We start from the raw sequence: 26,951 nt of genomic DNA on the forward strand, positions 1-26,951 counted from the left end.
AAAAGTGTCTTCTTTGTGTCTTTTGAGCTTTTTCGAGATCCAAGATGTAAACAAACTCGGCGTGCACGCTGACTATGCTGGCGCCGCGGTGGCCGAACTTCCCACCAAAATAATAGGCGGGATCGGGAGCCAATGAAAATTCAGTTTTAAGGTCCCATGAAATCAAAGCATTTCCCTTTTTTGTCATGTAGAAAATACTCATACCATTAATATGTTGTGATTTTAATTTTTTAACGATGCGAGATTGATTAGTTACAGTGATTTTCCTTAGTTAATTATATGATTTCCCACGCCACTAAGCACCGCCTCCAAAAATTGGCCCCTTCCACCGCTGCAACTGGGGAACTCCCTAGTCAGTCTTTATAAAAGGCTGCGTAATTTATAAGCTCTCTAGTTTGAATGCTTAACAAAACTATTAATAATTTTTTTTTTTAATAAAGCACACATTTCAATGTAATGTTCCGTGTAATCATTCGCTTTTCTTTTCTAAAATCAAGATCATCAATATCGAAAACTAATACTATATTCTATAATCACCCTACTGAATATAGGCTAGGCGATGTAAATCAACGTTGCAATCTAATACAACAATATTGCAAATTCGGGAGAAATAAATACTACAATGAAAGCACCATAAAATGCCATCTCATATCGTTCTCTGCAGTATTTGATGAGACGAGTTGTCAACGTCCTGTAGTGATCATGGCAGCTGCTTCACAAACAACCGATAGATATACGTTCTTTTACGGTGAAAAGAGTGCCCCTTTCAGTCAGTTTCGGGCAGCAAACTTTGAGGTTGATGGAGTGCAGTACACTTGTGCAGAGATGTACATGATGCATCAAAAAGCAGGTAGATCTTGATATATTCACGCATATTAAATGACATATGATTCATAAATCGTAGTATCCATTTGTTAGGGATAGGGCCAGGATAATGACTTAGAAATTATAATGCAGATTTATTCTACATTAAAACACATGAAGTTGTGAGTTCTAGTATCATTTTTTTGTTCCACTTAAAAATTGGATCGATGGATCTGTTCTCTATTTTTTGTAAACTAAAATAAAAGTAAAAGCAACTTACTTCTTAATCGTATTTCATGTGAATATTGCTGATGATTGCTCCATATTATTGATACATAAGAAAATGATGTTCATCTGAATTGGTTCCTTGTAAAGACCCTTCACCCTTATATTTATAGCATTGATGGTTGATGGTTGATCATTAATTTTTCGCCTGACTGCTAAGAAAGCATCCCTAAATGTTTGTAAGTGAGCAACCAGATGCAGAAGACAGACGGCTAATTTAAATCCTCTCTGAGTCCCGAGGGACATGGTAATAAGGTTTAATGCCTTACTAGAGGGCACAAGTACATTGACTTGATTTTGAAGTTGGGACCTCTCGAGAATATTGCTCTACCACTGAGCTATCTCGATCACCTCCTCCGATACAAGAGTCGACTTTACCAACAGAATGAAAAGCACTAATGTAAAAAAAACTAGGAAATTTGAGTTTGCAAAGGTGCCAATGATTTCCTAATGGTTTAATACCTTACTGTGCTTGGGAGAAGTGAAAAAAAGATTTTAAAACATTTACCGAAAACTATAACTTACAAGTTACAATTTTAGTCTTAGTTTTTACTCTTTGTTATTTTTTTTCAGTGTTGTTTGGGGACCATGAGATTGCAGAGCAGATTCTGTTAGGGACCAAGCCAATGGCAATCAAAGCTCTGGGCAGGAAGGTTAGGAACTTTGATGAAGAAGTTTGGAAACAGAACAGGAGACAGATTGTCAAGAAAGGAAACTTGGCTAAGGTAAAGACACTTGACAGAACTTTGATACTTGATGAGGAAGACAATTTATTGCAAGAGATTGTATCAGCTACTTGGTATTTGATAAGGAAATCCAATTGTAATTTACTAAAAAGTCTCATCAAATATGAAGAATTATTATCAAAGAATATTGATGGGGATTATTTTTTAATATATATACATGAACAAATTGCATAACTTTTGAGAGGGATGTATTTTTCTCAGACATTGATTATAGAATATAGACTTGCCTAATTAGAAAAGTAAGGGAAGTGAGGGAAGAGAGACACAAAAACTTATATTTAAACTGATAGGAGACAATTACCCTCTCATTTGGTATACTTTTCAAATTGATTTTTTTAGTTATGGTACATGGAATGCAAAATCAGAAACTTACCTGATATAAAAAGGGTTTCGTTTGTAATGTAGTCTTATATTTTATCGATAACCTGTTGAGAGCAAGTGCCGTACATCCAAACTTACCCCCCCCCCCTGTTCCTTCTCTCCAACAGTTCTCACAGAATCCAGATATCCGAGCCGAGCTGATGGCAACGCGAGGTACGACACTGGTGGAGGCAAGCCCTCGAGATAAGATCTGGGGTATTGGAATGGGAAAGGACAATCCACACGCTAAGAACAAGAGCAAATGGAGAGGTCAAAATCTCCTTGGGTACATTCTTACTGAGGTCAGGGAGGAACTTGAGAAGGAGGACCAGGACAAATAAAATCTTGAGCGGCACTCCCGATGCTGACTTTTGGAGAAGCTTGTTCACTCATAGTTAAATAGAAAATATAAGATAGAAGATAGAAGAGTGTCTTGCTGTAGAGCTTAAAGGGATCCGATACCTTTGTCTGAGATCCTTTGAAAAAATCCTTGATTTAGCTCATGCTGCAGTGATAATTATAAGCCTTTAGGTCAGTCAGGAACCCCATGACTTTTACAAGCCTGTCTGATTATCAAGATATTTATGATTGAAAATCAAAATCAAATTTTGCGTTTGCCAAACGGTTTTCATAACCCTGCAGTCTATTGGGGAAAACGAGTACCAGGTATGGTAAAACCGGTCACTCAAAGGTTTTTACTTTTTGAGGCACTTCTTGATAATTTTGAAGCGCAATTTTTTTAGGGCTTCACTATAACACCATATCACAGACACTGATAACACATAGGGCTGTGCATCTCAGATTTAACATGGTTAAATGATCCCTTTAAGGCCAAGTTGTATCGGATGTCATCTGCTAGTAGCTGCTCTGCCCTAACAGGGGCTGACCGACCCCCACATAACTTTGTGCATATAAGTGCACATAATCTATATCTCGAGATATGTTCCCAAGGTGTGCATGAACGGAATTCACTTAATAATCATGTCAAAAGCATTACAACTCGTACAAGGTTTAAATATTCATGTAAACAGTTAATGTTGTGAACTGAGTAGAAGCTTCTTCATCTCCTTCATCTTTCTCTGAATCTCTAAGCTTTTATTTTTGTTTCTATACTCTCTCTTTAACTCTCACTCTCTCTCTCTCTCTGTAACTCTTTAACTCTCTCTCTCTCTCAACTCTTTAACTCTTTGCGTCTATCCCTTTTCTTCTGTGAAAATGTTCTGCATATGTTGGAACTTGTATGTAATATATATGCTGCTGAGTGTTTTTTTATGTGAATACGGGTATGTACTGGGTGTATGTTTTTGCTTTTCATTACTATTGCCTGTTCATTATTTTGATTCAAATTTCATTGATATTCCTTATTTCTTTATATGTGTATATGTACAGAGCCCCTCCTCAGGAGCTATGTTTTCTTAGGGGTCCTTCCAGTGATTTTTGTGTATGTATTTATTATGTAATTATAATGTTTTTCATGGAAAATAAATTGAAATTGAATTGAATAGAATTAAATTGCATTTTAGCAGATATATGGAGATGTTGCTATAGCTTAAGATGTATTACATGTTATGTGTATAGTCCATGGGTCTTGATAGAAAAGTGTTGCTTTGATGATAAATGTATGGACATGTCGTTAATTCAGAAAACTCAGGAATTTAAGAAAACATGAATTTAGGTTTTTTATAATAAACAGGTTGTATACATTGATATACTGTGCATTCAGATTTGCTACTGCTGTTGTCTTTCAAAATAATTAAATAAGAGTTATTATCTTGGTTACTGTTGAAGGACTATATAGGTCTATTTTATTAAAGGGTTGTGTGAAATGATCGCAACTATACCTTTAAAAAATCAACCTAAGATAATCTCAATAGCCTTGTGTGTCACCTTTGGGAATGTGTGAAATATTACATTGACGTTTCGCATAATCCAAACAAGATTAAAGATAAAGACCAGTTCTGGTCATGCGATTGCATTGTGAAAGAAACGTTGTGGAATCGATCAGAAAAGGTTGATCATCTAGCATATAAGTATTGGTGTGTACTGCAAGGTTTTGGAATCATCAATATGATAAGAAATTTGGCCCAGTCTTGGTAAAGCTACAAGCACTGTACACAGAAAGATGTATATGGGACCACGCACACGCACATATGCGTTATATCTATCAGGTCCAAATAGATATAATAATTTACCAAATATATCAATAAGTAGGCGGTTTGTATCATCACGTATTAGTCAAAACATATTCTTCCACATGATTTCATTTTTTTGAGAGGGGGGCATTTCCAAAACTGGTCCTTACCTTTAAGATCATGGGATGTACAATAGGGTATTGGAATTGCCCTTGAGTTGATTTTTAGAAAATACATGTAGTTGGGATCGTGTTGTACCCAACAATAAAAAATATATATATTAACCTTGTCACTATGAAACAAACTTAACAAAATCAACAAGGGACATCAGGGACATCACACAATTGATGGCAACAGTCCAAATAATATATATTTCCTCTACATAGAACTCTGTTAGCATAGATTAGATTTGTTCCAATATAATTGGTAAAATATTCTTTTCATATTCATGAAGTTAAAATAAAATTCATACAACTGAGCTTTAATTTACTACTTAACACTGATAAACTTTATACTTGTTCATGAAAACTAATCCTAGCACATGATTTGAAAGTTGTACAAATGTCAATATCACACAGCAGCCTTTCTCCAATTTCCACTACAGTACATTATTGTTTGCAGGTGTATTCTAATTCCTGATAAATATCTTGTGTACACACTTACACATTAATATCAACAGTTATAAAGCAATATATCTTGTCATTCGTAATAATTAATTGAAAAGAAAGAAAAAAAGTTTTTAAAGTCTTTGCTTTGACTTTCAATGCAACAAAACGAAAAATAAAATCTCTATTTTAGGTCAATATTTTGGCCCTAGCTAAAGAACAGCACCACTCTGCTGTAATCACATAAAATATAATCAAGAAATGAGAGAGAGAGAGAGAGGAGAGAGGGAGGGGGAAGAGAAAGAAATACAGTTGGGCAGAGAGAGAGAGAGAGAGAGAGAGAGATAAAGAGAAAGGAAGATGGAGAGAGAACATGAAGGGAAACGGAGCAAGAGAGAAAGATAGTGATATGACAGTGTATTACAAATACAAAAAGAAACACAAATAAACTTGGTGATGAATAGATAGTGATAGCGCCACAGACAGCAGGAGTTACAGAGTTCTTCAATGAGAAAGCGATAGAGAAAAACAAATAGCAAAAGGAAAATCATGAATTAAAAAGCTTCCATAAGTGAAAAATATAAATTATATAAAGTAGTACCAAATGCAAAAAGTTGACAAAACCATTATTGCTCAGTGAAGATTTGCTCGTAGATAGCATTACTATTGAACACTGTTATCGCTGACTTGTGCTCTATCGACCACTGTCTAATACAATACTGTCATTTCTCACAAAAATACATTTACCTTTCTTAGTCATTATGTTAAGTACAATATTTCAGTGTACATCAAATGCAGTCAACAAACACTATTCTGTTTTGATAGATCTACATCTATGTGCAAAGTCCACACACAATATGCTGTTCACTACCGACAAAGCTTCAGATACATTGTAGTTTTGCCAAACATTCAAATTAAGCCGCTACTATGACTATCCATTCAATCTCACAAAACAGTGCTACAATATACATATACATTTACTGTCATCATAATTTTGTTTTCTTTCTCTTTGGAAATACATAATCCCACATCATACTACAACATAATAAATTTTCTTCCTCTTTCGAAATATAAATACAATTTGACATACTGAATCGAAATTTTCATATTCATAAGAACCATTCAGCATTGGTGCAAGATATTTTTATGCATGAAAGATATAGAACTATAAAGTTAAACAAATTATTGAAAAAAACATTTTTTGCAAGATACAATACACAGAATTCAATGTTATAGCGCTTAGAGACTTCGGTGGTAAGCGCTTTATAAGTAACGTTTTTATTATTATTATTATTATTATTAGACACCCTAAAGTTATCAGTTTCATCACGAATACTAAAACTTTCGAACAAGTTTTCAAATTTTGAGCAATATGTACATGTATATCACTTCTTTTCAAATGCCATCAAATAAATATATATATATGCATGTTAATGCGCTACACTTTTTGCAAAGAGTAGGGTGTAAACCCGGTGTTGGAGATTCACACCCTATGCATGTTAATACACTACACTTCTTGCAGAGAGTAGGGTGTTAACCCGGTGTTTGGTGTGCCTACAGATCTTTGTCACAGGCCCTTGCCTCTTCAAGATTAACAGAAGAAGAAGAAGAGGAAGAACTTCATATTTGACATATTTGTAATGTCTGATTTCACATGTATTTATTGTAATGTAATTTTTTTATCAATTTGTAAAAAGTCACACAATTCAGCCTTCGGGCTGCGAGATGATTTTCAATAAAACAAACCATTTACATATATCATAAAATCTGATGGAGCTGAAATAACTTGACAAGTATACTAGTACTGTGTCATGTAATTTACCCAACTGAATACTGATCTACATTTTATGCAAAGCATTATTAAACACAAATCACATAGGAAAGTGCATTACAGGAATTAATTTCTCCATTACAGAAAGCTCACCTAGTATATAAATAAACTCTACTCCGCCGTGATAAAAAAAACTCCCAAAAGTGCTACTTTACAGTTGCACAATACAAAAAAAGTACCAAAAAAAATCCTGGAAACAAGTGTGTCTTCAACAAAAATTTGAAGACAGCAACAGATAAGGCTTTTCTTATGTCTAGTGGAAGGTTAGGCCAAAGACTTGGAGGACGTAACTGATAGAGTTATTTTTTTTCTTCGTGTGAGGTAGCTTTAGAAGCAGCTTGTCCTGTATTCTTCGCAAGTTACGTGCATATGGATGCAATTTAACAAATAATTTGAGGCTTGACCTAGACTTAATATTATAACTTACATCACATAATAAACAACCTGTACCATCATGAACAGAAATTAACACATGTTTAAGATTCAAAAGACATTGGGATACAATTCCTATTTAGAAATGAATGAATGAATGAATACTAAAATCATTCCAGATTTAACACATGGTTAGAGTGAGAGAACTGAGATATTATTAAACTTTAATATAAACATGAAATAAATATGCTTGCATATATCTTCAAAGTAATTAATTGATAATGATAAAGTGAATATGAACTGAGTGTACTTGTCTAATACTATACTCGTTGAGGTAAAAGGATTTGATCGGAAATAGAGATTTTTCCAAAGTGTAAATTAGCTATAGTGTAAAAGACATACAGGATTCCAATCTCATGCTACATAACAAATATCCATGATTTTACTGATTAGTAATAAAAGCAGTAGTGTATTTGAACTTTAGAATGGTCATCATTTAGGACAATATTCCAATACAAACATACAGTCTGTTCAGAGCCAGAAGGGTGTTAACTCTGTGTTCCAAACATACGATATAATACATGTATTTTGTAGTTTATGGAGCTGAAGCAGGCTTTGTACACTTATTTTGAATTTCATGATTCATGATTTCAAGCACCGTGAGCACCAAAAAGGTGGACCTGTGCGCTACACAATTAGCCACTATTATTATTATAATCAAGTCAAAATACAATAATGTGCACATTACATGTAGCTCTTGGCCGCTATCATGCAACACACACACATATATCAATGAATACACTTCGTACATCAAGATGATACTGATAAAAACCTGTCATCTTAAAGGGACTTGGTAACATTGTTCAAATGAGAGAAAAGGGTGCTAAGGTAGTGACTTCAATGCTAGATGTACAATTTAAGATAATCTGAAAGTTTGAGTGAAAACAGACCATAATTAAAAATTAAAAATAAAGAAAAATTGATCTGATTGATTCCTAAAATCTCTGACTATATTATTATAATCTAATTAAATTTTAGGTGAATGTAAATTCTCACAAAGCAATGAATTGGCTCCATATACCATTCCAAATATTTAAGGGTTGAAAACATTTTAAAAGCCTTTTTTTTATGTCATATTTTGATGGAAAAAGGGTTGGGAAAATACAAAAATTGGTTGGGAGAATTTACTGTAAGAGGGGGTTGGACATTGGCGCCTTCAAAGAAAACCACATATATCTTTGTTTGAGAATTTTTTCAGGATTTTTTGCATGATAGAGGGTAAGTACAGTAGAAGGAAGATGATAAGTTACATTTCATACAAAAATTACACATTTTGTTCATCGACCTTTAACGTTTGCGTCACAAAGCTGGATCTTTCTACATACAGATCAGAAATATAGACAGTGCCATTGTTAAGTGCAGACAATCTCTTCTCACCCCAACTTGCTGTTTCATTTACAAATTAACTGGTTTTGTCTTTCTCTTAAAGCTGCCTACAATGTCACGGAAGGAGCTTAATCTAGCATTTTTTTTTAACCCGACTGCTAAGTAAGGGATGTGTATGCTTGTACATAAGCAACCAGGGGACCGACGGCTCTAAGTCATCTCCGAGGGACTTGGTAATGAGGATAAATGCCTTACCAAAGGGCACTCTCATATTGACTTGGTATTGAACCCGGGACCTCCTGGTTACAAGACCACTGCTCTACTTCTACTACTTTACTTTACTACAATTAGTTTGTTATTAAACACAACATATATATATATATATAGTTCATGAAATATTTTATTTTATAACAATTAATGCACCTTAATTGGATTAAAGCTATTATGATTATTAAACTAGAGGACTGGATTCTTTAGTGTTTAAGAAAAAAATCAAACAGACGCTCTGAAATCACAAGCTGCACAAGTTAACATCAATGTATTTTGATTTCGTTTAAGTAAATTAACTATTTCAGAATGTAAAGTTTGACTTACATCTCAAAAGCACCATAACAAAAGACAACAGAAAATAAAAATGTCACCAAATTTAATGAGTTCTTCTGAATTCTTTTTAGACTGGAAGCATTTTAATTCTTGTAATCAATAGTTGCTGACCCCGTAGAGAGTTGTGTCCATGATACTGTAGTTGAATATTTCAAATGATAAGCCAGCTGAGACACGACATAAACCCTTCTCTTGAGTAATGTCAGATGGGATCGATTGTATCTATACGTCACTCACTACTTGAACATGTGTATTGAAACTTCAGGCTATCTTCATATCCTCTATTTGGAGCGAGAAGGGCGTTAATTCTGTGTAAACTTATTTGAGTTAATGCCCTTCTGGCTCTCAACAGACCATATGTTTCAGAGTTATGAGTGTGCTTTGTAGAAACAGGAATTTTTGCACTGAATATGGTACGAGTGAACTATAGCAACACCATGCACATCAAAACCTGCACTTTGGTACTACAATATATAAATGCAGTACATATCAAGCTAGACCGAGGTATTGCTCTGTCTTCTCTCCAGCTGTACCTCGTTTGAGAGTATATTCAATCAGAGCCGCTTTGAAATTCTTGTTTGACCTCCAGATATAACCAAGGTGTGGATTCCATTCTGAGCCTGATGCACCAAGTCCTGTTCCTAATGATCAGGAACCTGGTCTTAGTCCAGCATTCTAGATTTCAGATGATAGCCTGTGAGGACCAGGTCTATTGCTTGAGGGCCTGGTCTAGGTCCAAGTCCTGTTCCTAACGATCAGGGACCTGGTCTTAGTCCAGCATTCTAGATTTAGATGATAGCCTGTTAGGACCAGGTCTATTGCTTGAGTGCCTGGTCTAGGTCCAACATCAGTTCCAGGAGACAGCCCATGGACCAGGCCTGGGTGGGGCAACTATCTCCGCAGGGGGCCCCGTTCTTATTGGTCAGCTCAGGCAGCCCTCGCCATGGCGACGACATGATCTCCTCGTGATGACGGATGAGAGTCTTGCGGATGAACTGCACGGTGCTTTCAAAGGTATCGGCTGGAGCATCGGGGAGGATTCGCGCAAAGTGGAGCTTGGCTCGTAGGAAATAGCCGAGGGGCCATACCCATTCCTAGAAGATAAAACATTGAGAAATATATTTAACATGTCAGCAAGAGCTGTGGAATAATAATACTGGCTTCATTTAAATTGTGCAGATATCCATCCCAAGAGATGGATGCTCAACGGGTATATACAGTATTATATACCTTACTTTAAGAATCTTTCCTAATCCTGTCATCTGATTGGTTGAAAGTGAAGTCCTGTTTTTAACAATTTGATCGCTAAATTTTCATGTTCCCCTGGAGCACCACTCTGCTTTTCCTGTTCTACTCGAGCACAGTTTGATGATAATTTTTAAATATGAGGACCCCATGATTGTTAAGTGAGTCAGTCTTGTATTCTTTGACTCTTTTTACGGTATATAAAAGACATATTGACTGCTTTAATATTCGAGGCATAGTTGTTTTGATAGGATCTCAGGGACGTTACATCTTGCTATGACCCCTCTGGTCATAGCAGGATGTAAAGCCCCCTTGAGCCTATAGAAACAACTATGCCTCTCATAGCAGTCAATATATCTATACTATTACCCTGGTGTTAGCGAAGCAGCTCTAAGGTGTTGAAAGCATTGAAGGAATTACTTTCTACACATTACCCTTTTACAACTCTTGGGTTAAGAGAGGTGAATGTAAATTGACGTCTCACCATAGTTCATAGTGCTGCAGCCGTCTCTAACCATAAACAATTTTTTTGTAAATGTTTTCTGATGATGCAAGTGTAATAAACCTTCACATTTCTGTATCTTATAACACAGAGCTCAGTGAGTATGCATAGGACCTTTTTGAGGAGCAGTTGCTGTTCATGTACAGTGAAACCTGTCTATAGAGACCATCCAAGGGAGACAACAAAAGTGGTCTTTATAGGCAAGTGGTCTTTAAAGGCAGGTGGTCTTTATGTACAGGTTTCTTTAGTACATGTTTCAATGAGAAACCAATTTCAAGGGAAACAAAAAATGTGGTCTTTGTAGACAGGTGGTCACTAAAGCAGGTTTGACTGTACAAGTAAAAAACAACAAGCAAGGTTTAGTGCCATGGTCACTTACTGGTCCCTGATGATAGTTCCAACCTCTGGCAGTCTTCTTGTTAGGACCATCATAGGAATTGTCATAGACTCCTTCATATGCCCAGTCACTGAAAACAAAGGGTATTATTCAAGTTTTACAACTTAAAGAATTTGATTCCACTGTGCATATGATCTGTATAACATATTTATTCTTTCTAGAACTAATAACGGAAGACGATGCATCTCATATGCTAACGATGAATTGAAACAGCTTTTGCTTTTATAGGTTTGTTATAATTGACCACACTTACATCGGTTAGTGCTAAAACATCACCTTTGCTACATCCACGTACATGATGAAATTCAGTAGTTGACGCATTGTATCTCAGTCCTATCATTATTGTAATCTTTACTACCACCATCACCACAAACAAAAACATGATCATATCATAAACACCATCATCATCATCACTGGGTCATTCCATAAAGTTGGAGCAAAAAATATGATGGTGTCCATGTAACGTAGTTATGAGATCTTCTACTAGACATGGAAGATGTAATCATTTGTGGAAGATTGTTATGCAATGAATATATATATAGTAGTGCCCTGCCATAATCGTTTCTGTTTCAGTTGCTTTTCTTCAAAATCTTTGCTTAGTACACATTTCTCTTTTTACCAGCGTTACATGGACACCATATGCATATAACATTACAAACTTTGGGTCCATAACATTGATTCACCGTGAAGCACGAGTACTTCTGTAAATAGTTGGCTATGCTTTTTATGTAAAACTCAATTTGAGCAAACATTGTTGCAGTTGACAGGAGACATAGTTTCTCACTTCTGGTATGTCACAAAAATTGCTCCAACTTTCTGGACGGACCCCACTATGACCACTGGCCTACTCACCTAGGGTCTAATGTCTTCATTCCTAGAGGACCTAGTAGTTCCTTCTGTACCAGGCTCAGAGCAGTCCATGCGTTACCGGGAGTGAACAACTCGGGGGCCTGTGAAAGTAAATGATTCATCATCACTGTTACTACAACAGTACTAGTGCCAGCATGAGCTCACAACATTGTCAAAGAATGCACTTACATGTAAAGAGAATGTTGAGTTCTAGGAAGAGGTGAAATATGTTTTGTGAGCCTTTTCATTGTTATTATGCAAGTGTGGAAGAATTTACATCAGAAAAGCATGGCTCTTCAAATGCCTTCATATTCTAAATACAGTCAAACCTGTCTATAGCGACCGCCTAAGCAAAACACAAAGAATGGTCTTTGTAGACAGGTTCCATTAATACATGTTTCAATGGGAAACTATTTTCAAGGGAAACAAAAAATTGTGGTCCTTGTAGACAGGTAGTCACTAAAGCAGGTTTGACCGAGTGTATAACATGCAAGCTTAAAAATAAGAACCAAATTTGTATGCCACATGTAATTGTGTAGTCCCATATACACCTGAGAGCAGCGCTTGTTACTTTTACCAAGACTGGACCAAATTTCTTATCATTTTGATGATTCCAGAACCTAGCAGTGCACACTAATACTTATATGCTACTTTATAAACTTTTTCTTTCACAATGCAATCGCATGACCAGAACTGAACTTTATCTTTAAACTCACCGCGACCATGGCGATAGGGAAGTTGGGTCTCAGCTGGAAGTCTCCCCAGAAGTGTGTTGCTCCCACGCTGTCCTTGTACATACCACGCCTGTTGATAAGCTTGTTGGACGTCTTGTCCGCATCGGAAGCAATCCAGAAATGCTTCTCAAAGTTGGCTTGCAGCTTGTGATCCCATTCCCAGTATGTCAGCTGAGCTTGCTTTCCTGAACATTCAGTGATAGAAATTATTATAACATAACAAATTTTTGAGCTACGGTATTCTAACTTATTTTAAACATTGTATACACAAGTAAAAGTGTGTATATCTATATCTATATCTATATATATATATATATATATATATATACATACATGTATAAGCAGAAGTATAAGCATCTTTATATGAATATAATAAATACTAAATGAATATGCTAACATGTTATGATTCTTAACAACCAGATTATTATTTAAACATATGTGTGGCTTACACCCAGTAATTTGAACCTCCATCTACAGCTTGCGACTCTACCACCAGGCCATCACTGGTCCATGGCACAGTCAAAATGAACTAGAAACAAATACCCAAGCTCTCCTGATTGGGTATTTGTTTCTAGTTCATCGTGACTGTGCCATGGACCAGCTGCCCGGCAAGCAGTAGATGCAGGTTCAAGTCCCGCTGGTTCCAAGACTTTTTCTGACTTGTTTTTCAATACAGATCGATCAATCAATGTTATTTACTGGGTGTAAGCCACAAATATATTTCAATAATTGAAATATCTCCCAGGAAGCATTACATTTTTTTTTAAAACCAGATTATTGTCACAAGTATTATTACTGATCATCATCTTCATGATATTCCTCACTGTAACAAAACTTTAACCTAATCATTACTTTCACCACTATTAACATCATTATCCATCTTTAGTAGTAATCACTTCCTCCTCCTCCTCTTTCTTCTTCTCTTTCCCCCTCACACTCTCCTCCTCCTCCTTCCCCCTCCCCCATGGTGATGATGATGATGATGATCATCATCATCATCATCACCACCACTACCACCATCATCACTTCTACAAACTCATAACCCACCTTCTATCCTTACAGTAACTCCATCATGAGGGAATTTCCCTTCTTTATGCAGTGCTGCTAGCCACCTCACTGCTGCCTTGCATAGACCTACTATCTCTACCGGTGATCCATCCCTACATAGAGTAAAACCAAACAACATCCATAACACATCAAATCCTTGGCATAGTCTAAATAAAATTTCTTTAAAATGGCCTTAAAATGTTTTAAATATCTCTAATGTAGTTCAAAACAAAAGGTTTGTATGGTATTCTTTTTGTTTAACTTTTAAAGAGATAAATGTTGGTAAGTTAGTCCAAGAGATTATGCAAGCAAGATCTTATGGTCAAGGACATTAGTGTGAAGTTAATGAAACTGCTCTGAAATTATACCATTAGTATTTATGACACCTTTAAATCGAAAGACATTCTTATTGAAAAACGGACATTGATATTTTTTTCTTCCCCATTAACTTATGACTTTTCCCACATAAATTAATATTTGTTCTTACATTTGATGATAAATTGATTTGCAATTTATAAAAAACTTCATGACCAAGACCTGGATCAGGCTTCTTCATTAAGATGATGGAATAAATGAATAAAATAAAATAAGATTATCAAATGTTAAAGCCCCACTGCACTAGTTTGGCCAGGAGGGATTATACCTCCCTGCATGGTCACTGACAAGTGGTTATCTCATCAAATCTCTCTCAATTAACAAGAGGATCATGGGGGACCAATGGTCACCGATTAGGCATTGTTTGCTATATAGAGGGCGCAAGTAGCTTCATGTATAAGTAGTATGGTGGGGCTTTAAAATGCTTCCTTACCTTGGTGTGGCAGGGAGCCCTCTATTGCCTCCAATCTCCGAGTCTCCGACCTTGTCCATCCATGTCCCACAATTCCACTCACTTCCTCCGAACGGGAAGCCGGTATTGTGATCTACACCATGCGTTACATTGAAGCCTACACACAAATAAAAATGAAAACGTTAATGGTTATCAGAGGAATATCTCACTTCTCTAAATTAACTTTTTGCTTTCTCTGATTCGGGAATGAATTCTATTTTCGATGAATGTAAAACCATCACCATCAACATCACCATCACCATCACTATCATCATCATCATCACCTATCAAACCACCACCCCCACCATCATCAGCATCACCACTATCATCATCATCAACATCATCATCACTTTCATCAACATCATCTCCATCACTATCATCCTCATCCTCATTATCACCATCATCATTATACTCTGTACCTTGGTCTGTCATGTTCCTGTCGAGCCCTTGCCCAGCATGTCTCTCTCTGTAGCTCACTCCCTCGGCATGTCTCTGCATTGCTTCTTGTATTACTTCACTTAGTGGTTGGTCCTGTAAAATCAAAAGAAACAGTTAAAGATAAAGTTGAGTTATGGTCATGCGATTGCATTGTGAAAGAAACGGTGTGGAATCAATAAAAAAAAGTTGATCATCTAGCATACAAGTATTGGTGTGTACTGCAAGGTCCTGGAGTCATCAAAATGATAAGAAATTTGGCCCAGTCTTGGCAAAGTAACAAGCACTGTGCACAGAACGATGCATATGGGACTACACAAACATATGGCATAAAAATGGGGCCTCATTTTTAAGCTGTTACTTGTCATATTTAGAATATGAAGGCATTTGAAGAGCTACAGGGTATGCTTTTAAGGGAACATTTTTTCTCCAATGTTCTTCCACACTTGCATAATAACAATGATAATGCTCACAAATTATTTTTCACCTCTCCCCAGAACCCAACCTTCTCTTTAAATCAATAAATAGCATTCAGATGATGAACGATGTAACAACATGACAAACGAATATAAGAAATTAGGGTAACTGGTTTACAGACATGCAAGCATCAGAGAACAGATTTGAAATAATGCCTGTAATATGCAGCTGATGACATGCTGTATTTATATTGGTAACTTTTCATTTTGTTCTTTCAGCTTTGGGTGATAAGGGAAAAATATATGTACAAAGTGACTAACCTAATCATCCTAAGTTATTTACATGAACCTACACTTCGGTATCTTATTACCCTAGTACAGAATCAGGCTAAAAAGATAACAGACCATTTTATAATAAGTAAAGGCTGAATATGATCCTAAATATCTAATAATGCCTCTGGTTAAACTTTCGGTGATGGAGGCATAAACGACTTTTAGACATGGAAACATGTAAGTTCCACTCTGCATTTTAGAAGGAAAAAAAATCCATCTCAAAATGTTGGAAGTGCAACAGGAAGAGCTTCTATTTAACCTTAAAAGAGATATTGCATGTGTATTATCATGGAAAGTATTGCTTGTGAACAAATGAGCAATGATAGCATTAATTTTCAAGAGCACATATTCAGTATTTGTCTCATTGGGTTTCCCAATTCATCTTAATGTTCCTATGAGTAGTGTGTGGACACAAACTGATTCGTACTGTAGATGTGTTGTGGTCTAGTGGATAAGTTGTCGGACTGTGGATCACAGGGTCCGGGGTTCAAGTCCCGCCGCAGCACCAATGTTCTTTGGCAAGACATTAATCTACATTTGCCAATCTCCACCCAGGTGTTAAATGGGTACGGGAGGAAGGAATTCCTTGAATGCTGTGAGTACCGAAATCGGTAGCCTAGCAGAGCCGGGGTAACATTGGAGCCCCTTGCAGGGTGGATATGTGCGCTATATAAATATCCAATATTATTATTATTATTATTATTCTGCGAAGAATAGAAGACTCTCCAAACTTACCGCAAAGCCGGGAGGATGCGGGTCAGCATCATCAGAGGGGAAGATCCTAGAGACAGGGGCTTCCAGGATAGAGATGCCATCTTTCACAGTCTTGGTATAGAGCTGGATGCAGTAGAGCCAGAACCAGACCGCATCCCGGCAGTTAAACCGGGCGTGGTCCCCGCCTCCAAGGAGGTTGGGGATGAGCCCATGACGTAGGGTGCCAGCGAAGGCAAGGATCAGGTGCCTGGGTGGAGGTAAGGTGAAGAGAGAGAGAGGCATTTGCATTTGTTGTTTTGAATGTGATGTGCATTGCAGGAAAAACAATTTCACCCTTTTTACATTTGCCACTCTCAACCCAGGTGTAGTAACCGGTACAACCAGGTAGAAATTATTTCCTTGAATGCTTGCAGTGCCATAAGCTTCTCTGTGCTAAAGCCAGGGTTAAAGAAAAGCCTTGAGGATCCCTTGGGATGGATATGAGAATGATATACTGTTTTCAATGTTACTTTTCACTATCATCATCATCATCATCATCTTAGCTACGATCACTACGATCCACTCACTTTGCCTCATCTGCTCTCCCTGTCACAAGCAGCAATCCTGGTAGAGCGAGGAACGTGTCCCTTCCCCAGCATCGCATGAAACCACTGGAGAAGTGAGGAAGCCCGGCCGACATGGTGGGGGAGCTCTGGATGTACTTCCCCGTCTCCTCGTCTAGAGCTGTCGGTACGCCCTCTAGGGACGGCGACATGACAGGCAGGGGTGAGGTCTTCACGATACCGCACATCTGAACCGAGCCAAGAGCAAGGAATCGCACAAAGGAAGATCCATCGGATACAAATCTATGTGGAAATTAACAAGAGATGATACATTATCAAATATCAATAGGTCATAGGTAACCCGACATTTACTCCTGTAACAATAGACCTAGGGGGCGTTTCATGAAACTTGTCATCAGCGACAAATGACAAGTTTTTGTTATAAGCTACTGGAATCCTTGCTTTTGATGGTTATCAGCAGATTTGTCACTGATTTATGTCATTTGTCACTGAAAAAAGTTTTGTGAAACGGGCCCCAGTTTGTAGTTAGCACACAGTTAAAATTAGCCCAAAATATTTATAACCTTTTAAACCTGGAGGAGTCCCACCTAGAGCATTCTAAAATAATCACTGCCAACATTATATTAGCATGACAAGAGTTGACTTCATCCAATTTCTCTGCATTCCAAATAAAAGCAGATACAAACACAGAGAGAGAGAAAGAAAGAGAGAGCGGAAGCCATATAAATGTAGACAAATAGACATATATAGGAAGAGAGAGAAAGAGGGGGGGGGGGAGGGAGAGACAAAAAAAGACTGTCTAAGATATAATCAGAGAGAAAGAATACGGATACAAAAGTTCAAAAGAAATTCAAGGACAGAGATGAGACGGTGAGGGATGAGACAAAATACAAAGGGAAACCAAGAGTCAAGGTCGATGGTTCATCTAGATAAAGAAGTTCATCCTTACAAGTTCATAGTCTTCCATGCCAAGTCCAGTATAACTGTGTAAGCTCCAACCATTATAGCATCGAAGTAACATGGTATGAGGTAGCGTGGGATCTGAGTGAGGGGTGCGAATGCTTTCTCAAACCATAAACCAAGCTGAAACAGAAAAAAAGCAATATAGAAATATTAGTGGTAACATCCAAAGTTATAAAGTACCATAGTATCATCCATGTGTGGTGCCAATACTCTCTGGAAACATAACCCACGTTGTAAACAGAAATTAATAGAGGAACAGGAAAGATGGCATCTCTGAAACAAGATACAGTATAATGCAGCATGGGTGAGCAGTGTGATTTTCTGTTAAATTTCCCAAATTTCTTTAAAAAATGGATACATTAAAGTGTATCAATCACCTTTAAAAAATGTGTACAGCTACAATGAATATCATTGTATTCAATATCATTGTATTCAATCTCAAATAAATGACGTCACGTTTCAGTTAATGCACTTTGTAATGTATTCCCCCTCCCCTTCCCTTCTCCTTCCTTTTTTCCCCGTATTGGTGTTAATGTTTTCTCTGCTTTCTTTTCTCAATAAGATAGTGTATATTTTTTAAGGGGTTGACGTTGAGGCTAATTGCCATTTTTGTTAACCTCACATTCCCATCAAATTTTGTTTGCTCCTATTTTTCTTGTCATCAATCTTTATCTGTACATCATGTTTGCATGTTTTAATGTTTTTATGGAGAATGAAAATAAATGAATTGAATTGAAAAAAATCAACCTAAAAAACTCTACATGGCATTCTATGGGTAAATGGATAAGGAGTTTGAAGAAAATTAATAATAACATCAAACCATGCCCGGGGAACCCCCAAATCAGATTTGGGCTCCATGCAGGTCATACTCTAAGCGAGCACATTTCTCTGTCAACCCTCATGATGACAAAATAACAAAATCAATCTACAAACGGCAAGTCAAATCTGCTACAATGTCAAAATATTTAAAAAATCTACATCATGAATCTACTCTATCAAAAAGCATTTTGAAATGTTTCCTACCAAACTAAGTTTTACCCGCATTATGTCTAGGGTATTGAGAACATTCTCTATGTTATTATTTTACCTGTTTTGTGGCGGGCTTTAGCTTGAGTCTGTTAGCTACATAGCCAGGCATCCAGTCACCTTGTCTCAGGTTTTCACACATGGGATGACCCAGGTCATTCTTAGTTCTGATATCTGCGAGCACCGCCATGAAACCTACAAAAGAAGGGATAGTTGAAATGAACTCTTTATTCACATCCACATGCAATTAAACTTGCCAACACGTATTTGTATTAAAAAAGAAATCTTGGCAGACATTCCTAGAAATACACAAAATGCAATGAATAGGTGTCACAGCTCAGAAGAGCAGTATTCTTGGAACAAACCAGGTGCTCTTGAGTCCTTGGATAATATCCTAAAAGTATGGATGAAGTCTTGAATATTCACATAAACACATACTGTCTCATTACTGTTTTAAAGGGATCCAGTAACTTTGTCTCAGATCCTTAAAAAATCCTTGATTTAGCTCATGCTGCAATCATAATTATAAACCTTTAGGGCATACATGAATCCCATGACATTAACAAGCTAATCGCCTGTCTGATATCAAGATATTTATGATTGAAAATCAAAATCAAATTTTGCGTTTTCCTAACGGTTTTCATATCGGGGAAAATGAATATTTTAAAACCAGTCACTCAAAGATTTTTTACTTTTTTGAGGAAATTCATGATCATTTTGAAGCAAAGTTTTTTAGGGCTTCATTATTACACCATATCACAAACACTGAAAGTATGTAGGGCCATGCATCTCAGATTTAACATTGTCAAACGATGCCTTTAACTAGACAAAATGCCTTTTAGATTGTACATGTACCTTGCAGGCCGCAGTAGACCAGCTTGCCATGATTGGGGATGTCATAGGTCGCTGACCCCTTCCCATCATCCCTCTCCTCGTTATCGCATCGGTAGAGGACATGGTTCATGTCCGTGAGGGAGAGCTTCTCTGCCAGGGTGTGGAAGCTGGAGTTGTTGTTGGCTCTCATAGGGCTGGTCCCACTGAGGGTTCTGACACGGTAGCCAAACTGAGCAATACAGGATCGCAGGGAAGAGAGGGCGGCTCGAGCAGAGGGGTGGGGTACAACTCTGTGAAAAGAACGATAGGATAGGGTTATTATTTATTGGCTCTCATAGGGCTGATCCCACTGAGGGTTCTGACACGGTAGCCAAACTGAGCGATGCAGGAGCACAGGGAAGAGAGGGCGGCTCGGGCAGAGGGGTGGGCACAACTCTGTGAAAAGAACGATAGGATAGGGTTATTATTTATTGGCTCTCATAGGGCTGATCCCACTGAGGGTTCTCACACGGTAGCCAAACTGAGCAATGCAGGACCCAAGGGAAGAGAGGGCGGCTCGAGCAGACGGGTGGGGCACAACTCTGTGAAAAGAATGATAAGATAGGATTATTCATAGCATGGTTCTTTCTCTTTGAAGTGAAAGGCTTTCACTTTCTTTATTTAGAAAATGAGAAGGGCTATGTGTTTATTACACTTTATAACGGAAAGAAGAGCACAACAATTGACCCTAAAAAGGCCGGGCTATTTGAGGTCTTATGGCAGGGGGTGGGGGGTTATGCCCCCACCCCCCAGGTGTTAAATGGGTACCCGGTAGGATGCAACTGTCATTGTTGGTCAAACAGTTTTTGAGCGTCAAGTAACGCCTGGCTGGAATGCTCCCCAGGGAGTGGAGATTGTGTACACATTGTGTGCGGGCAAGTATTGAATCCCATGACCGGGGTAATAGTATATCTGTAAAGCGCTTAGAAACATCATCGATTTATTAAGCGCTATATAAAAGCATAATTATTATTATTATTATTATTATTATTATTATACTCACTTGAATGCGATAACACTGCCAGGAGGGAAGTTAATGAAGTCTATTTCTTGAAGAGAAGCTTGAGCCTGGCTACCATGCTCCAGCAGCTCACACACCTCGCTGTTGAGTAGCGTTACATGGGTCTGCATCTGGACACTGTAGTTGGATAGACCAGTGATGTGTGAGGAGGAGGGCGGGGTACTCTCCGCATCCTGCTGGACGAGCCTCGCCTCCAGGATGATCTCTTCAACGGATCCTGACAGGATAAGAGATGGAATTACATTAAGCTATGAAGCAGCACCTTACTTATAACCCAAATATCTATATGTAGGAAAACCCCAGTATACATGGGGGAGGTACTTTTGTTTGATAGACCGGTGATGTGCGAGGAAGAGGGCGGGGTACTCTCCTCATCCCGTCGAACGAGCCTCACCTCAAGGATGATCTCTTCAACGGATCCTGACAGGACAGGAGAGAGGATGCCATATTCAGTTCAATTTATTTAATACTTTCATTAAATAATAATAATAATAATAGTACGCTCTTGTACAGTCCATAATACTTAGTCTATATGCGCTTCCAAAGAGCTTCAGAAATTATTACCCTAGCTTTAGCTCTGGCTACCGATATCGGCGCATAGTGCATTTCAAGGAATAATCCTACCAGGTACCCATTTACATCACCTGGGTTGAGTGTGGCAAATGTAGATCAATATCTTGCCAAAGGACATTAGAATGGCGGCGGGACTCGAACCGCGGACCTTGTGATCAACAGTCCGGTGACATATCCACTCGGCCACGACACCTCTACAAGATGCCAAATTCAGTTCACAAAAAGTAAGCAAACATATAAAAGTAATAAAATACCACCAATATATAACATGAAAATAACATTAGCGGAGAAGAAAGAACAGCAAGAACAAAAAAAAAATCTAAACTTTTACAGTAATGAAAGTATTTGGAGACAAGACGGGAAGGCTGGGCCTTATGTAAAAGTCTATTAGGGTAAGAAACAGCGCCTTACCAATAACCAATATATCTATATATATATAGGAATACCCCTGTATACATGGGGGAGGTACTTTTGGTGTATGCCTGTGTAGTGTGAGTTGTAAGAATGTTTTAACTCATCAGTTGCTGCTGAAATAGTTCCCCTGTGCCACGTTACTAAGGGCTTCAGAATTAAAACTGCTACTATTATAAGATTAAAGATAAAGGGAGTTCTGGTAATGCGATTGCATTGTGAAAGGAAATGCGTGGAATGGATCAGAAAAAGTTGGTCATGTAGCATGTAAGTATTGGTGTGTACTGCAAGGATCTGGAGTCATCAAAATCATAATAAATTTGGCCCAGTCTTGGTAAAGTAACAAGCACTGTACACAGAAAGATTTATTTTGGACACCACAAATGGTGTCGGAGCTACTATACCTTAATTTTCTTATCTTCCTAAGCTCAATACTCAGCCAGTATACATTTTCTTCAAAAATTGTTTGGCACATGACATTTATTTGTAATCTTGAACATTCAGTGTAAGCTTCGTTAGATTCTGTGAGATTTTTTTTTTTTTTTTACCAAAACTCAAATTTATCTTTAATCTGCACAAGTGTTCAAAGGGTTGTCGTGGAGCTATCAAGACTGGAAATGGGTCATCTTGCAAAGCCATTGTGTTGCACAACACAATCCTTCCATCAATTGGTGCCTAATGTTTTGCGCAAAAGTGCAGGTGTGGCAAACAAGCAACCATGCAGAGAGGTAAAGAAAGCAACTGAAGTGTTAAAGGGATCGTTTAACAATGTGAAATCTGAGATGCACGGGCCTACGCGTTATCAGTGACTGTGATATGGTGTCATACTGAAGCCCTAAAAAATTGCGCTTGATCAAGAAGTGCCTTAAAAAAGTAAAAACCTTAGAGTGACCGGTTATACCATACTCGTTTTCCCCAATAGTTTTATGAAAACCGTTTGGCAAACGCAAAATTTGATTTCGATTTTCAATCATAAATATCTTGATAATCGGACAGGCAATCAGCTTGTAAAAGTCATGGGGTTCCTGACGGGGGTTCAAGGATTTTTTTAAAGGATCTAAGACAAAGTTACCGGATCCCTTTAAAGAAGGAAAGCGGTCTTACCAGGTATACATAGCGGAGGTATATGTCCCGTGTAGCGTGCGTTATGAGGATGTTTGAAAGCTGTGCGGGCGACCAGGATGACAGAGAGGTGAGAAACGGGGCAGTGACGTGTTACGGCTACAATGTTCTCATCCACCTGATCTACATACACCTGAGAAGAGTAAGAAAAAGTGATTAGATTGTTTAACATGGAAATTGGTATAAAATAAAAGTCTTTCCTTGTTCCCCAAGCCTTCACTATTGATTTACCACAGACACAAGGATAACACCGGTTCTAGAACACAAGCTCTCGCAACATTTGCTCTGCAGCCAATTTCGTACATTTACAAAGAATTCTTAACTACAACCCTGGATCAACTACCAAACCGTAACCCTAACCCTAAACCTAACCTAAAACCCAATTGCAGCCCTAAGTCTGATGAACCAGGACTCTAAAAGACAACTGCACCTACCCTCCTTTAACCCAATCTTATCTGTGTGCAATCCGGACTGATCGAGGCACTCTATGCTCTGATAATACCACTGTAAGACCTCATGTCACCCCTTTTCCTCTTCTCCTATCTCACCTGTGTATAACCCTGATCCCCTAGTGGCTGATGCTTATTCTTAGCCACGATGACACCATCTTAAGACAAGTCCCCCACCCTACCCTAACCCAATCTTATCTGTGTGTAATCCTGACTGATCAAGGCACTCTTTGCTCGGATGATACCAATGTAAGACTACATGTCACCCTCCCTCCTCCTCTTCTCCTATCTCACCTGTGTATAACCCTGATCCCCTAGTGACTGATGCAGCTCATTCAACGCTCTTTTAGCCCTGATGATTCCATCTTAAGACAAGTCACCTACCCTACCCTAACCCAATCTTATCAGTGTGCAATCCTGACTGATCAAGGCACTCTTTGCTCGGATGATACCAATGTAAGACTACATGTCACCCTCCCTCTTCCTCTTCTCCTATCTCACCTGTGTATAACCCTGATCCCCTAGTGACTGATGCAGCTCATTCAACGCTCTTTTAGCCCTGATGATACCATCTTAAGACAAGTCACCTACCCTACCCTAACCCAATCTTATCAGTGTGCAATCCTGACTGATCAAGGCACTCTTTGCTCGGATGATACCACTGTAAGACTACATGTCACCCACCCTCCTCCTCTTCTCCAATCTCACCTGTGTATAACCCTGATCTCCTAGGGACTGATGAAGCTCATTCAAGGCTCTCTTAGCCCCGATGATACCTTTGTCAAAGTTCACCTCTGTCCCGTCCTTAGGTTTCTCGTTCCATGACGTGTAAAATCGCTTCTCATCCACAACATGGATCTGTGGAAAATGAAACGCAAAGAGTGCATGAAAATCTTCAGCTGTGTTTTATTTGAGTTAAAAAGTTCCTTGAAATGGCAAATTTTTATTGAAAAACAACAATTTTTTTAACCTTTCAATGTGTTGCCAATCTAAGGATTTTAAAGCTCATTTTCCTTTCAAAAATTGATAGCATCAAACGCAATAGGGCCATGCAATAAAATGGCTGCAGGTTGTGCAGAAACTTAGGCCCTTTCCACTCGTGCTTTAGGTATACTTTTCACGGCTCTGACTCAAAAGTTATTCAGCCAAACCACACAACGTGGAATGATTGTTGCGAGAGAGTTAACAATCCTTTAAAGAGAAAGTTGTGTTCTGGGGAGAGATGAAAAATAATGTGTGAGCGTTATCATTGTTATTATGCAAGTGTGGAAGAACGTCAGATAAGACATGTTCCCTGAAAGCATGGCTCTTCATATGCCTTCATAATCTAAAAATGACATGTAACAGCTTAAAAAAGAGGACCACATTTTTATGCCACATGCTTGTGTAGTCCCATATACATCTTTCTGTGTACAGTGCTTGTTACTTTTACCAAGACTGGGCCAAATTTCTTATAATTTTGATGATTCCAGAACCTTGCAGTACACTCCCATTCTTATAAGCTATATGATCAACTTTTTCTGATTGATTCCACACCGTTTCTTTCACAATTCAATCGCATGACCAGAACTCAACTTTACATTATAAGTGTTTGTAAGTTCCGAGTGATGTATTATCTGATTGTACCTGCTCATAGACCAGCTCATCATACCCTCTGGTGGATCCTATAGCACAGCAAGCCATCGATACCAGGGCAGCACTGGGTAAGAGATCATATACTGACCGCACCTGTCAAACAGCAAAGCAAGATCATGATAAGTATGTTAAATTCACAACTTTATAGGCATATTAATAAAATGTGTTTGTAAGAGATCACATACTGACCGTACATGTCAAACAGCAAAGCAAGATCATCATAAGTGTGTTAAATTCACAACATTATAGGCATATTCATAACATTTTGGTGTTTGCAAGAGATATCATAAACTGACCGTAAACGTCAAATAGCAAAGCAAGATCATCATAAGTGTGTTAAATTCACAACTTTATAGGCATATTCATAAAATTTGGGTTTTATTTCCTAGTTGAAAGAGGGGGACACTGCAAAGGGCTAGAGTTGCGTCAACAGTTGGGTCATTATAGAGTCACAAATATACCTGGAAGCATTGATTTGAAAACCAAATTAGGCAAAACAACAAAAATTGTTTAAAGGATGATGCATTTGCATGAAGAGAATTGAGACACTTTGATTTTGATTATCACTATTTGATGACTTACATGTAAGTTCTATAAAGGATTTTCATCATTATTGCTACGAACATGTATAGTTCTTTTGAAAGTGACAATATGTAATTAACGACTTAATTATTCATACCCTTACAAAGTTTTTATAATTTGTTAAGTATCTTAAAAAATGATTTGTCCCCATTTAAGTTTCTTGAGCATGAAAGCTTGCATCTAAAATTATTCGACATACAGTGTAGGCCCTAATTCAACCAGTCCACCTTCCATTCTTGAGTCACAAAAAACACAAGAAACAACAAATTTACAAGAGGTATGAATAATTCAAATGTTAATTTACATGTTAGTGTTTGTAAAATTTCACAACAAATCATAAACGTTCTTCTTTGGAAAGAGCTTTATGTTGGGCAGAGAGGAAGCTAAATATTTGTCAATTTGTTACCTGAACTGGAGATTGGTTGTCATGAGTTACATCCATGAATAGAGCATGAGCTATACTTGGCTGTAGAGGGCGCACTGCTGGTTGGAGGAACGAACCGACCGGTTCCCCTCCGTAACGGTAGACCAAACGCCCTTCCTCGTGTGAGTCGTATGCACTCATGGCCTCTGAGGTAAGAGAAGATATCACAATACTCGGTCAATCACAAGCAAAACGGAGGGACCTGTCAACCCTATGCCCAGGCTATTTTGACACTGCATAGCCGGGAGGGGGAAGGGGGGGGGGGGGGGGCTAATTTGGCCCCCTATAATCGCGGATGTGAAACGGCCATTCGCAGCGAAATTTGCATGCATTTCATGTGAAGTGTATGGATATGCAATTAAGGTCATACAATTCACATTTTCACCCATAAGTCATATATTCTTCATATTTAAACATCCGTTTTCACTACATATATTCTTGAGACCATTTGGAATAATAATACAACAACAAAATTTGGAAGAGCCAGATTATTCCTTATGTTATCTATTGTTTTGATCATTTCTATGGGGGGGGGGGGGTAACATGCTTTCGAGTAATAGCAATTTCAATTGCTTTTGGCCCCTCCCCCCAAAAAAACAAACAAACAAACAACAAAAAACAAAAAACTAAAAACAAAAAACAAAAAAAACAACACCTAAACTAAAAACAAGATCAAATAACCAATGT

General features: G+C 37.9%; 2 protein-coding genes across 4 annotated transcripts in view; one reads left to right on the forward strand and one right to left on the reverse strand.

Annotated features, from left to right (window-relative positions):
• Positions 1–583: 583 nt before the first annotated feature.
• On the forward strand, positions 584–2,675 carry LOC588539 (N-glycosidase YbiA). Its single transcript, XM_788219.4, has 3 exons — positions 584–850; positions 1,663–1,814; positions 2,324–2,675. The coding sequence occupies exons 1-3, from the start codon at positions 703–705 to the stop codon at positions 2,534–2,536; spliced, it is 513 nt and encodes a 170-aa protein (XP_793312.2). The 5' UTR covers positions 584–702; the 3' UTR covers positions 2,537–2,675.
• A 4,088-nt stretch (positions 2,676–6,763) lies between these two features.
• LOC592988 (glycogen debranching enzyme) overlaps positions 6,764–26,951 on the reverse strand; it is a 58,447-nt gene continuing 38,259 nt past the window's right edge. For all 3 annotated transcript variants that reach the window (XM_030995571.1, XM_030995572.1, XM_030995570.1), the window contains 17 exons: positions 26,247–26,410; positions 25,250–25,351; positions 24,332–24,481; positions 23,157–23,307; positions 21,051–21,285; positions 20,030–20,298; positions 19,236–19,369; positions 18,135–18,268; positions 17,189–17,467; positions 16,644–16,869; positions 15,144–15,255; positions 14,707–14,842; positions 13,899–14,011; positions 12,834–13,036; positions 12,121–12,218; positions 11,251–11,338; positions 6,764–10,218 (listed from right to left, as the gene is read on the reverse strand). In XM_030995571.1, coding sequence (XP_030851431.1) covers positions 9,940–10,218; positions 11,251–11,338; positions 12,121–12,218; positions 12,834–13,036; positions 13,899–14,011; positions 14,707–14,842; positions 15,144–15,255; positions 16,644–16,869; positions 17,189–17,467; positions 18,135–18,268; positions 19,236–19,369; positions 20,030–20,298; positions 21,051–21,285; positions 23,157–23,307; positions 24,332–24,481; positions 25,250–25,351; positions 26,247–26,410 — 2,873 coding nt within the window. In that variant the 3' untranslated portion in view covers positions 6,764–9,939. The remainder of the gene's footprint in view (positions 10,219–11,250; positions 11,339–12,120; positions 12,219–12,833; positions 13,037–13,898; positions 14,012–14,706; positions 14,843–15,143; positions 15,256–16,643; positions 16,870–17,188; positions 17,468–18,134; positions 18,269–19,235; positions 19,370–20,029; positions 20,299–21,050; positions 21,286–23,156; positions 23,308–24,331; positions 24,482–25,249; positions 25,352–26,246; positions 26,411–26,951) is intronic.

The sequence above is a fragment of the Strongylocentrotus purpuratus genome, unplaced genomic scaffold, assembly GCF_000002235.5.
Source record: "Strongylocentrotus purpuratus isolate Spur 01 unplaced genomic scaffold, Spur_5.0 spur5_scaffold_3, whole genome shotgun sequence".
In the NCBI taxonomy this organism is placed as follows: domain Eukaryota; kingdom Metazoa; phylum Echinodermata; class Echinoidea; order Camarodonta; family Strongylocentrotidae; genus Strongylocentrotus; species Strongylocentrotus purpuratus.